The sequence below is a fragment of the Salmo trutta genome, chromosome 8, assembly GCF_901001165.1.
Source record: "Salmo trutta chromosome 8, fSalTru1.1, whole genome shotgun sequence".
Classification (NCBI taxonomy): domain Eukaryota; kingdom Metazoa; phylum Chordata; class Actinopteri; order Salmoniformes; family Salmonidae; genus Salmo; species Salmo trutta.
The window spans coordinates 39,017,639-39,030,931 of record NC_042964.1 but is presented as its reverse complement, the minus strand read 5'-3'; the positions used below and the strand labels follow the sequence as shown (position 1 = coordinate 39,030,931).

Sequence of the window (13,293 nt, the reverse complement as noted above, 5' to 3'; positions counted from 1 at the left end):
TACACCAATGTTGGTGTTCATCCTATGGACCCAAATGTTGACGCAAGGACAGTCAAAACATGGCTCGAAATTTGTTTTACCGTGCTGCTAATATTGTCCAACTCAGCAGGTTTACACTTCTAGTTGGGTCAAAGTCACTTTGCACGCAAATTCCAGCGGAGCCACTGACTGTCAGACAGCAAAACAATGGAATAAGGTATGCAAGTTGTCAGCAAACAAACAAAGCTAGTTAGCTAGCTTGACCACTGTCGGTGTTTGATTCCTGTGGTCAAAGAACTTCTGCATTTGTCAGGCGCCTCTTCTCAAAATGTGTGCCCATGTCGCGCGAATTGTATAGAAGCTGTCCAGTTTGGGCACGCGCTTCCATCTCTTTAATGCAAAACTGATCACCTGATACATTAATTGGTGTATCTCGCTAACTAACGTTAGTAAGCAGTTAGTCCTATAAAAATTGCACTATTACGCTTCAGGTACACAGTGCATTGATCGGTACTGTGCATTGATTTTTGTTCCCCTTCAAGTTATTCTTGCTACTGTAACAGTGTAATTCCATGTGCAGGAGTATAACCCTAAACAACCCGAAGAAGAGGAATGCCCTGTCTCTGTCCATGCTGGAATCACTGAGAGGCAACATCCTGGCAGACATCGACAGCGACGACCTCAGAGTCATCGTCATATCAGGTAAGAAACCACCAGAGTGCTGATCCATGATCAGATGTGCCCCCCTTGGTCCCCCCTTCATAAACACTGTTGTATTGTGTTATGTGTGTTTCAGCTAAGGGACCAGTGTTCTCCTCTGGGCATGACCTGAAGGAGCTGACATCAGCGCAGGGCAGAGATTACCACTTCAAGGTGTTTCAGGCCTGCTCAGAGGTGTGGTTCACTATTGTACTGTATACAAATATACTGTACACACACATCATCATCATCATTATTGGCAATGAGTCAAATATGATTGTCCTCTGTAGAGTCTGGCTGTGTATCATTCATCTTGTTGTTATTGAAGGTTATGACCCTGATACAAGACATTCCTGTGCCTGTGATTGCCATGGTGAATGGGGTTGCCACAGCAGCAGGATGCCAGCTTGTTGCCAGTTGTGACATTGCCGTGGTGACGGAGAAGTCCACCTTCGCCACGCCAGGGGTCAACGTGGGTCTGTTCTGCTCAACACCAGCCGTGGCAATAGGAAGAGCTGTCCCCAAGAAGGTAAACACACACACACACAAACACACTCTGTGTAACACTGATATATTCTGATATTTTACAGGTTGCCATGGAGATGCTGTTCACAGGAAGCCCGATCTCGGCTCAGGATGCTTTGCTGCACGGGCTGGTCAGTAAGGTGGTTCCTGAGGAACGTCTAGAGCATGAGACGTTAGCCATCGCACGGCGGGTCTGTCAGGCCAGCCGGCCCGTTGTAGCCCTTGGCAAGGCCACCTTCCACAGGTGTGTGTGTCTCTCACTCCACAGATGTTTTACCACACTGTAGCACTCAACCCTTCTGCCTACCATGTATTCATTCCCTGTTTGCTATGTTTCAATGTTTTTGTTGATTTGAGTGGATATCCACTGATATACTTGCATGTGAGGTGTGTGTTTCTCAAACTAGACATTCTAATGTACTTGTCCTCTTGCTCAGTTGTGCACCGGGGCCTCCCACTCCTCTTTCTATTCTGGTTAGAGCCAGTTTGCGCTGTTCTGTGAAGGGAGTAGTGCACAGTGTTGTACGAGATCTTCAGTTTCTTGGCAATTTCTCGCATGGAATAGCCTTAGTTTCTCAGAACAAGAATAGACTGACGAGTTTTGGAAGAATGTTCTTTGTTTCTGTCCATTTTGAGCCTGTAATCGAACCCACAAATACTGATGCTCCAGATATTCAACTAGTCTAAAGAAGGACAGTTTTATTGCTTCTTTAATTTTTCAGCTGTGCTAACATAATTGCAAAAGGGTTTTCTAATGATCAGTTAGCCTTTTAAAATGATAAACTTGAATTAGCTAACACAACGTGTGTCATAAGCGTCGTAAGGGACAGACCAAGGCGCAGCGGGTATAGTGCTCATCTTCCTTCTTTATTTAGAGAGAACACTCAAACAAAATAAACAAACGACGAAACAGTTCCCGTAAGGCACACAGGCTATACAGAAAACAACTACCCACAAACCCAAAGGAAAAAAGGGCTGCCTAAGTATGGCTTCCAATCAGAGACAACGAAAGACACCTGCCTCTGATTGGAAACCATACTCTGCCACACATAGAAAACTAACCTAGAAAATGAAAACTAGAACAAATCCCCTAAATAAACCAACCCCAAAACACACAAAAACAACACCCCCTGCCACTCCCTGACTATATACTACAATGACAAATGACCCCTTTACTGGTCAGGACGTGACAACGTGCCATTGGAACACAGGAGTGATGGTTGCTGATAATGGGCCTCTGTACGCCTATGTAGATATATTCCATAAAAAAAAAATCTGTTTCCAGCTACAAAAGTAATTTACAACATTAACAATGTCTACACTGTATTTCTAATCAGTTTGATGTTATTTTAAAATGGACAAAAAAAATTGCTTTTCTTCCAAAAACAAGGACATTTCTAAGTGACCCCAAACTTTTGAACGGTTGTGTACATGTGTAGTTTTATACATAATTGAATCATTTAATTGAATTCCTCTCCCAGACAGATGGCCCAGGGGCGGGATGCGGCCTACGCTATAGCCTCTCGTGTCATGGTGGATAACCTGGCTCTCAGAGACGGACAGGAGGGGATACGGGCCTTCATAGAGAAACGGAAGCCCGTATGGACAAACAAAGCAGAGAAGGCCCATGATGAGTGATGTCTGCTGGGCTGGCCTACTGTGGCCTGTGAGGGGGCAGCAGCCTATGGACTGGAGAGGGAGCCTGTGGATGGTTGAGGTGTTAAACTTGCCCCCAGTTGGACCTGAACCCATCACAACACACAAGTGCTCGAGGAGGACATTTTGAAATTAAATCCCTGTTGATTATTGTTGTGATCTGATGAAGGGATACTGCAGGGCTGTCTTCATGTATGCCCTTAGGAGGGGGTGAGGTGAAGGTTTTAGGAAAGGTAGATACTTTAGATGCACCCATATTCAAGGGACTCACACAGGACATAGATATGGCACTTCTTGTGAGACAGAATGTAAATGTTTAAAGGGGCAATCTGCAGTTGAAACAATTACAAAGTGGCCACTGATTTGGTAAAAAGCTGATGGATGGGACTGGAGAAATGTAACTACTCTAAAATTCATAGACAGAGCTATGGATGCAAGGACTGACCATCCATGAGATAGAAATGATATGTTTTGAGGCTATACATTGTTTACAAAGGTGTAAAACAAGCTTATATTTGTGTTTCTGATGGGGGTAATAAGTCATTAGAACTAAGCTCATGAGGAATGTATTAAGTTTTATTCTTCAAAAATCAATGGGTATATAAAGTGCATTCAGAAAGTAGTCAGACTCCTTGACTTTTTCCAAATTTTGTTATGTTACAGCCTTATTCTAAAATGGATTTAAAAAAAAGCCTTACCCCTCATCAATCTACACACAATACCACATAATGACAAAGAAACAGGTTATAATATTTTGCAAATGTAAAAAAAAAACATGACATTTACATAAGTATTCAGACCCTTTACTCAGAACTTTATTGAAGCACCATTAGCAGCGATTACAGTCTCAAGTCTTCTTGGGTATGACGCTACAAGCTTAGCACACTTGTATTTGGGGAGTTTCTCTGGAGCAGGCTTTCATCAAGGATCTCACTACTTTGCTCCGTTCAGCTTTCCCACGATCCTGACTAGTCTCCCAGTCCATGCCACTGAAAAACATCCCCACACATTGATGCTGCCGTAGGGATGGTGCCAGGTTTCCTCCAGATGTGACACTTGGACTTCAGGCCAAAGAGTTCAATCTTGGTTTCATCAGACCAGAGAAACTTGTTTCTCATGGTCAGAGTCCTTTAGGTGCCTTTTGGTAAACTCCAAGCAGACTGTCATGTGCCTTTTACTGAGGAGTGGCTTCCGTCTGGCCACTACCATAAAGGCCTGATTGGTGGAGTGCTGCAGAGATGGTTGTCCTTCTGGAGGGTTCTCCCATCTCCACAGAAGAAATCTGGAGCTCTGTTAGAGTGACCATCGAGTTCTTGGCCACCTCCCTGACCAAGGCCCTTCTCCCCCGATTTCTCAGTTTAGCTTCCTAGGAAGAATCTTGGTAGTTCATCATTCGGGAGCCCACTGTGTTCTCGGGGACCTTCAACGCTGCAGACATTCTTTTGGTACCCTTCCCCAGATCTGTGCCTCGACACAATCCTGTCTCAGAGCTCTACAGACAAGTCCTTCGACCTCATGGCTTGGTTTTTGTTCTGACATACGCTGTGTGATCTTATAGACAGGTGTGTGCCTTTCCAAATGTCAAATCAATTGAATTTACCACAGGGGGAGTCCAATCAAGTTGTACAGTAGAAACATCTCAAGGATGATCAATGGAAACAGGATGTACCTGAGCTCAATTTCAAGTCTCATAGCAAAGGGTCTGAATACCTGTGTAAATAAGGTATTTAAAACATGTATATGTTTGCAAACATTTCTGAACCTTTTTTTACATCATTATGGGGTATTGTGTGTGGATTGATTTGAATCATTTTTAGAATAAGGCTGTAACGTAACAAAGTGGAAAAAGTGAAGGGGTCTGAATACTTTGAATGTACTGTATATTTCTGAATTTAAGTTAAAAAAATGTAGCATTCAAATTACCTGTGTTAAACAAAAATAAAATACATTTACTAAAGACCTGATGAGGCCAATCTGCTGATTATTTATATTTAGACGCATTGAATTGGAAACAGGAGGTATTGTATAATAGATCCTGTGTTTAGTTGAGCCTGCACTGGATAATGAAAGACAACAGGTATGTGAGAGGTTACCTGGTGGCTGTGGGATTGAGGCGTCCATTAAATGTTTAACAGTGGCTGTACTACCACCAAAGAAAGACAGCGCTACTATAGTACAGCAATGTTCCATGTTCTATGCATTAGCACTGTACCACCACATGATGGCACCATTGTATCCCTTGAGCAGCAAAGGTCTGATGAAAGGCCAATTGAGTGGAGTTCAGAATTGAACTTTTTAAATGATCCTATTGCATGACCAAATTCCTAGTTTGGCCCACATAAAAATATTTTGCTCTCAATAAATAAATAGACAAGACACAATGTGCTAAGTGACACATATCATGCAACACTCCTTTAAAGCACGTGGGGGGGTCCTAGAAAAATGGTCTGTATAATCCTTCAAGAAAAAAAGGTCTGCAAAATTAAGCTGAGGGTGTTGGCAGCTGCATAGGGTTGGAAGAGGGTGCAATTAGTTTCTCCACTAGAGGGTAGTATTTCCTCATATCAGCAGATGAAATGTTGGCACTTTGTTATCCTCTTTTCCAGGGACATAAATCACTAGGCAGTATCCTGCGTGAGCTTTGTGGCCCATGCATGTAGAATATGTATGAAGACACTTCACTGATGTATGAAGGGAATAGCAATAACATTCTTACAGAAATAAATCCACACACAAATATACAGACACATGATCAGAAATGCACACCCCAATTTGTTTTATTAAGTAAAGAAAAGTCTCTGAAGAATGACCTGATAAGCCATGTTTGCAATTAATTATTTAGCAAAAAAAGGAATGACTTATTTGCATGTTCAAATAATAACAGTATAATTATAACCGTTTGAGAACGATAAGCATTGTATCAAAAAGTACATAGTTGAGAATCAGCAATAAAAGGGTAGGTGTTTGAGTATGAATTCAAATGTGTGACGTCACACTACAAAGTAGTATGTATACGTCAGTAAGTATTGATGTGTGTATATGGAATGATTTAATATGTAAGTGCTGGTAACTGAACAGCAGTGAATATGACTGCTGAAAATACAAGACATGAGTTGGCAATTAAAGCATATTGCGGCTTAGTAAGTACTTCAATACCAGTACACATTCACCCTCTATAGAAACCTCTTGCAGCTAGCTGACACCTACTCTGTGGTGATGAAAATACTGTACTGTTAATATGCAATTAATGTTCATGTAAACTTTTCAGAGGGAAGTAAATCGTACATTACTTCAGGGGAGAAAAGGGGTGTTTTCTCTACGGACGACAAAACAGTTCACTGTTGATAGAGTTTACAGTCTCAATATGGGGTATAAAGCAGACACTGGCCTCGATATCCAAACATACTGTACACACTATTTGGGTTACAGAAATGCTTTGCAATGACTACAAATTACAGTGGTCGCTAAACTGAGCGACAACAGAATAATCTCAATGAAAAAATAAAGTTTTAAAAACCGTCGTTATACAGTAGAGGTGCTTCAAAATTGAAATGATATATTTTCAACAATGATTTTAATTGTCACTGTTCCGTAATTCTATTATTTGACATAGCTTTGTTTCTTCTCTCTGAAAAATAAGATATTCACAAGCATATAGAGTAAATTGACCTCTAAAGTAGATATTTTGGAAGTAACTCGAAAAAAAAATGAAGATGGAAAAGAAAAATCGAATCACTGAGTTTGTCTCGCCAGGAGAATTGTCCCCTGCTACTCATAACGGTTCAATAACCCAGTATATAAACAAAACATCATTTACTGTACATTTTCAACTCTAAAAGATAGATATACATATATACTTTTAACTCCTGTCATTAATGATTTAACATCCAAAAAATAAAAGAATCAATCTTCAGTGGGTTTTTAAAAGGGATCCATAAAAACATCAGAAGCTGGTATACTGCAGCATTCACGATGCAGTATGACTTTTAAAAAGGTCAGTACATCACATATAAACAAACAAACCAAACTAAAACTCCTTAACTCTAGTAGGACTACCGCTTGTCTCTGCAGCCACAGTGTCAGTGACTACACCTCAGTGTCTTTCTATTCCTCTCTCTCTCCTCTCACAGCAACATAGACTCCTGCATGGTGAACGCCTCTGGTGCGTGCCTGTAGTGTGGTCCTCCGAACAGCGGGGGGAGCTGCTGCCTCATGGTGGGCTGTTGCTGCTGCTCGTGGAACTGTGTCCTGTAGTGAGCCAGGCCGTCAGGGAAGGTGAACTCCTGCACGGGGGACATCTGGGCCCTCTGGAAGCTGGGGGAGCGGGGTACACCTCCAGGGGCACGTGCCATGTCACCACCTTCCTGCTGCCCCCACGGCTGCACCTCCGCTGCCCCTCCCCGGCCTGGCCCCTCAGGCAGGTAGGGCGGGGTCTGCTCCCCTCTCCTGCGTCCCTCGTACCTGTTGTAGTCAACAGGAGGGTACACCGGATAGGCAGCTGCAGCGGAGGTGAGCCGTGTGGGCTGACGCAAGTATGTGGAGGCGTTACTACCAGAGCTGTCCAGCTGCTGTACGCTGCGGGGGGCCAGCGGGCCTACAATGGTCCGGGGGGGCTGGGCTGAGCTGGGAGGCTGCCTGTGGGTGGTGGCATAGGAGTTGTTCATGAGGGCCTTCTCCGGAGAGTGGCTGGGCCGCTGGGTGGTGCCGTACGCCCTCTCACCATACATCAGACCCATAGGTGGGGTGCCTCGGGAGGGCGGGGGGCCGTAGTGCCTGTCCTCTCCCAGTCCCCTCTGCTCAAGGCTCACACTGTACGGAGGGTAGTGGAGTGGCACCATAGCAGGCCGGCCGGGGGAGTACTGCTGGGGGGGCGTGTGGTACTGGCTCTGGCCGTTGGGGTGGACATAGGGTTTACCCCCCGCAGGGCTGTTGAGGGACAGGGCAGCGGGGGTGAGGTGTTTGGCCTGCCTAGCCACTGGTCCTATGGAGACCATGCTCCCTTGCAGGCTGGGGGTGTGAGTGGGGGGTAGGGACGGTGTCTCGCTGCGCCTCATCTGCGATGGTGGCCTCTCCAGCTCCAGGACCTCCACAAAGTCCTGCTCTGCCCCCCCGGGCACGTTGTCGTACTGAGAGGCGTTGGAGCCGCGGTTGGAGCCTGGGATCAAGCCCCTGGAGCGGGGCCGGCGGTTGAGCAGCAGGGTGTCGTCAGGGCTGGAGGGGGCCGGGGAACCACCGCAGCTCAGCTGGATCTCCCTAGCCGCCGCTGCCTTGGCCGCCTCCAGCTTAGTCTCTGAGGGCTTGACCCAGCGTGGGGCGATGTCTTTACGGGAGCTGCTGGAAGCGGCATTGGAGTTGTGGTTGGCCGTGGCGTGGTTCTGAGGCTTCCCTCCATCCACCACTTTTGTAGGAGGAGGGTTGGGGTGTGGCGAGGGAGAGGGCGCCGGGGACGGTGTAGGTGTGAACCCTCTCTCTGGGGTAGCGAGGGTGGGGACGGAGGGCTGTTTGCAGTGGGGGTCGATGTGGACGGAGTTCTCTCCAGACCCCCGTGATCTGGCCTCCCTCTTCTCAGCCTTGTGCTGCCGGACCAGCTTCTCCAGGGAGTCCCTGCGCGCCCGGCTGGGGGGTCGGCTGTCCCGCTGGCGCTCGGGGGAGGGGCTGGGCGCTTTTGGGGGCTCGGCCGGCTGGGCGTGGCTCTGACCATTCGCCACGTGGTTCTGGTTCACCGCCGGCTCTGGGGGAAGCTGCCCAAGAAGCTTCTTGGGATACTCGTCCTCTTTACCTGCACAGATACAACAGACAGACGGGTTAAAGCACCTGGAGGGAGAACACAAAATGGAAAAGGCATGTTTTCAAACGATGAATATTAAAAAAAGGGCAATATGGATTCATGCAACATCACTGCCGACGGGGGGTGAAAATAAAGAGAGAATTACATTCACCACAACACTGAATAATCACGTCTCCACAGGCGAGAAGCCAACCAAGGACAAAACACAACATCTGAAATATATATCTGATATTCAATTACCCACAGTGCGAGCCAGAGGCGTCCAATTAGGAAGTGCCATTCAAAAGTGTAGACTGAAATAAGATGTTTTCACTCAGTTCCATTAAAATGTACTTAGCTGCAGCAGCAGGCCGACTTCAAAAGGTCAGAGTGAAATGAGCTAACGGTCTGTCCTTAAAGACTTTAGAGGCACTTGTAAGGGGGTAAGGTAGGAAACATGGCTGAGTTAGCACTTAAGGACAAAACCATAAATATATCAACTCCATGCAGTTTTAAACTCTATTACTTGATGAGTATATTATTATTATTACTACTACTACTACTACTACTACTACTACTACTACTACTACTACATAATCGTATCTACCAGTGTCATGAAAAGAAAGTACAGTACAGGTGACACAGATATACAGAGAAACAGACAGTGAAGGTGTGACACTGGATGTGTTGGGCTCTGGTAGGAACAGTGTGTCCACAATCACCATAGAAACCAGGAGACACGAGCTAGAGAAGAGGAAGTGATGTGACCGGACCGGGAAGTGTGGTGAGTTTGAACCAGGAAGTGCTGTCACTGACCGATATTGAATCCACAAACTAAAGTGGCTCTCCATTGTGTAAGAAAGTGTCCCATTTCCCTGTCCGTAGACTGAATGGGTGAAAACAATATGGAGAAACTCTGCCTGTAAGTCACAGCATCCATCACTCCTACACAGCTTCCTGTCCTTCTCTACTATCACTTAGAACCACTGATCTGAAAAGCCTGGACGAGGGAAAAAATGGCGCTTTGGTTAGGGATAAAGGAAAGGAGACAAGAAGCGGAAGCCATTCAAATGTATTGGGATACAGCCGAGATCAGTGCTTTATTGCTCTCACCCATCCAGTCTTCTCAGTTTGGACTCAGGAGAGGAAGCCACTTGAGAGTATTGAGGATTCACCCAGGAAATATGTTCACTGACACAGGTGCTTTAGGGTTTCCAAGTTAATGGTAGGATGCAGTCTCCACCCCACATTCAAACGTAAAACACAGAAAATAACCTATTCAAGCCTTTGTTTAGCTTCTCATTAAAAACCTCATCCAACAATTTAACTGTCAAAGTGGGAAGAGTTTTGGCTTCTGAATCTTCATTTCTCAACATGACGTGTGGTTGGTTCACTAGTAGCAGATGGGTTGAAGATGAGCTCCGAGTGCTGCAGTCGAACAAAAAGCCTCCGCTGTTGGATGATACTTATTATCCTGTCACCAGGAAGAGAAAATAGCTCTCTCACTGTGTGTGTGTACACACACCCAGGGTGGTAGGATGCCACACTACATTAGGACATTCGGAGGTTAAGCCATTATGTAGCCTTCAATGTTGAGCGGTGACCAGTCAAAGCTTCAGGCGAGATGTATCTTACTAACTGAAAGTATTGACTCAAAAGTATGTTATTATCTAAAGTGGGAGCTTAAATGGTTACTCCTGTACTGATAATGACTATCTGCAGTACCTCGCTAAAAGCAGTCAGTGACAAAGAGGGTGGTAGTAATAGAGAAGGACAATCCCTCCACTACAAGACTCCAAGGTAGCTTTACCAATAGTAGCCTGGCCTGAGTTGCAGTAGCTACTGCACAAGGTTGCGGTAACATTGGGAGAATGTTCTGTAAGAGAAGCCCAGGGCTGCTGGACAGACAGGCGACAGACAGACAGACGGAAAACGGAGGGAGGGACGGATGGACAGATGATGAAACAGGGGAACACCAGTCAGGATAGCCCACCGGTTACTGTCGTAGGAGGGGATGTGGCCCCCACTCCCACCCACACTTTTGTAGGCTGGGCCGAACCATTGGGAGAAGAGGGAGAAGAGGCAGATTAAGCAAGAGACAGAAAGCAAGATGAGACAGACTGCTATCACTAATTACAACTACCACTGGTAATACTACTACACAGTAGCCAGCAGGAGAGCTGTGTGTGTGTGTGTGTGTGTGTGTGTGTGTGTGTGTGTTGAGTGAATGAGTGTATGTTGAGGGTGAATGTAAGTGAAGTAACATATGCAGGGTGATACATCCGTGTGTGTGTGTGTTGATATTTTGAGCTTGTGTGCGGCAGTTGTATGATCTGTGTGTGTGGGACAAATTGTAGCCTACTGTAATCTGTGTGTGTATAAGATGTGTTGGTGGGCAGAAGGCTACCTGGTGCGGCCAGCTCCAGTTTGGACCTCCTTAGCTCCACCATGTTGTTCTGCAGCTGCTCAATCACAAAGTCATCCTCAAAGAAGAAGTCCTTGGCCAGAGTCACCTGCAGAAACTCAACCAGGTCCTCCATAGACAGCTTCAACAGGTGCTCTGCAAACCAACACACACAGTGTGAGAACACTTTCTCCTGTGCAGTTTGAGGACAGTCACAGATCTTAAGAGATTAGCGGAGGTGGTTCAGTGAACATGATGAGCAACTTTGCCTGAGACCTGAAGCTGGGGCTTTAGTTCAGCGGGCTAAAACAGTGGTCACAATAGCACAGTCCTACTGTTCTGGTCTTACTCTTGTGCAGTTTGAGGACCGTGTAGGACATGGCGGTCAGAACTCTCTCTCCCTCCAGGATATAGATGTCCCAGATCCGCAGGGTCAGAGTGAAGGGGGTCTGAGGGAGAGAGAGGGAGAGAGACAGAGAGGAAGAAAGATAATGAAGGAGAGAGAAAGGGAGAGCCAGAAAGGAGAAAATATATTTATTTTCAGAATATAATTAAACACTTTCTAAAGCCCAACACCCGCAGTAGGCATGGTGTGATAATGACTGATGCTTTACAAAGACATATTTAGAAAAGCTGCAGGCCTAAAGGATAGAGGGAATGGGATGTGATTCAGCCACTCACCCTATCTAACATTCTGATACAGAGGGAATGGGATGTGATTCAGCCACTCACCCTGTCTAACATTCTGATACAGAGGGAAGGGGATGTGATTCAGCCACTCACCCTGTCTAACATTCTGATACAGAGGGAAGGGGATGTGATTCAGTCACTCACCCTGTCTAACATTCTGATACAGAGGGAAGGGGATGTGATTCAGCCACTCACCCTGTCTAACATTCTGATACAGAGGGAAGGGTATGTGATTCAGCCACTCACCCTGTCTAACATTCTGATAGAGGGAAGGGGATGTGATTCAGCCACTCACCCTGTCTAACATTCTGATACAGAGGGAAGGGGATGTGATTCAGCCACTCACCCTGTCTAACATTCTGATACAGAGGGAAGGGGATGTGATTCAGTCACTCACCCTGTCTAACATTCTGATACAGAGGGAAGGGGATGTGATTCAGCCACTCACCCTGTCTAACATTCTGATACAGAGGGAAGGGGATGTGATTCAGCCACTCACCCTGTCTAACATTCTGATACAGAGGGAATAGGATGTGATTCAGCCACTCACCCTGTCTAACATTCTGATACAGAGGGAAGGGGATGTGATTCAGTCACTCACCCTGTCTAACATTCTGATACAGAGGGAATGGGATGTGATTCAGTCACTCACCCTGTCTAACATTCTGATACAGAGGGAATGGGATGTGATTCAGCCACTCACCCTGTCTAACATTCTGATACAGAGGGAAGGGGATGTGATCCAGCCACTCGCCCTGTCTAACATTCTGATACAGAGGGAAGGGGATGTGATTCAGCCACTCGCCCTGTCTAACATTCTGATACAGAGGGAAGGGGATGTGATTCAGCCACTCACCCTGTCTAACATTCTGATACAGAAGGAAGGGGATGTGATTCAGCCACTCACCCTGTCTAACATTCTGATACAGAGGGAAGGGGATGTGATTCAGCCACTCACCCTGTCTAACATTCTGATACAGAGGGAAGGGGATGTGATTCAGCCACTCACCCTGTCTAACATTCTGATACAGAGGGAAGGGGATGTGATTCAGCCACTCACCCTGTCTAACATTCTGATACAGAGGGAAGGGGATGTGATTCAGCCACTCACCCGGTCCAGGAAACACTGGAAGAACCACTTCATAGTGTACAGGCTGGTGAACACCTCCTGTGTGTCCTGAAACAAAGGTCAATGAGCCATTACCACTCCGTGTGTGTGTGTGTGTGTGTGTGTGTGTGTGTGTGTGTGTGTGTGTGTGTGTGTGTGTGTGTGCGTGTGCGTGTGCGTATTTAAACAGTGGCCTTGGTTTAACAGCAGTGGTGAATCCGCCAATGTGCCCAAGGCCCCATATTAAAAGCAGAATAAAAGCCATTCCTGTGTGTGCATGGTGGTGTGTGTAGACATGGCATCTCTCTCTCATTCCGCCACCCTTTAATCTCAACACATCAAAGGCTGCTGCTGTGGCACTCAACTCAGTCCCCCATACCAGCAGGCTTAGGGCTGTCATTTATATACCACTACCCCCTCCCCCAGGCTGTGTGTGTGTGTGTGTGTGTGTGTGTGTGTGTGTGT

At 46.1% G+C, this 13,293-nt stretch overlaps 2 protein-coding genes across 6 annotated transcripts in view; one reads left to right on the top strand and one right to left on the bottom strand.

The window, feature by feature from the left end:
- Positions 1-3,481, top strand: LOC115198862 (enoyl-CoA hydratase domain-containing protein 3, mitochondrial-like). Of its 2 annotated transcripts, none has more exons than XM_029761245.1 (6): positions 1-196; positions 560-681; positions 776-873; positions 1,007-1,207; positions 1,269-1,447; positions 2,689-3,481. In XM_029761245.1, the coding sequence occupies exons 1-6, from the start codon at positions 60-62 to the stop codon at positions 2,720-2,722; spliced, it is 771 nt and encodes a 256-aa protein (XP_029617105.1). In that variant the 5' UTR covers positions 1-59; the 3' UTR covers positions 2,723-3,481. The 2 variants fall into 2 exon arrangements, with proteins under 2 accessions (XP_029617105.1, XP_029617104.1); XM_029761244.1 differs by having other exon boundaries at positions 2,685-3,481.
- A 2,130-nt stretch (positions 3,482-5,611) lies between these two features.
- usp6nl (USP6 N-terminal like) overlaps positions 5,612-13,293 on the bottom strand; it is a 65,942-nt gene continuing 58,260 nt past the window's right edge. For all 4 annotated transcript variants that reach the window (XM_029761241.1, XM_029761239.1, XM_029761240.1 and 1 more), the window contains 4 exons: positions 12,832-12,897; positions 11,380-11,479; positions 11,034-11,186; positions 5,612-8,638 (listed from right to left, as the gene is read on the bottom strand). In XM_029761241.1, the coding sequence (XP_029617101.1) occupies positions 6,984-8,638; positions 11,034-11,186; positions 11,380-11,479; positions 12,832-12,897 (1,974 nt within the window). In that variant the 3' untranslated portion in view covers positions 5,612-6,983. The remainder of the gene's footprint in view (positions 8,639-11,033; positions 11,187-11,379; positions 11,480-12,831; positions 12,898-13,293) is intronic.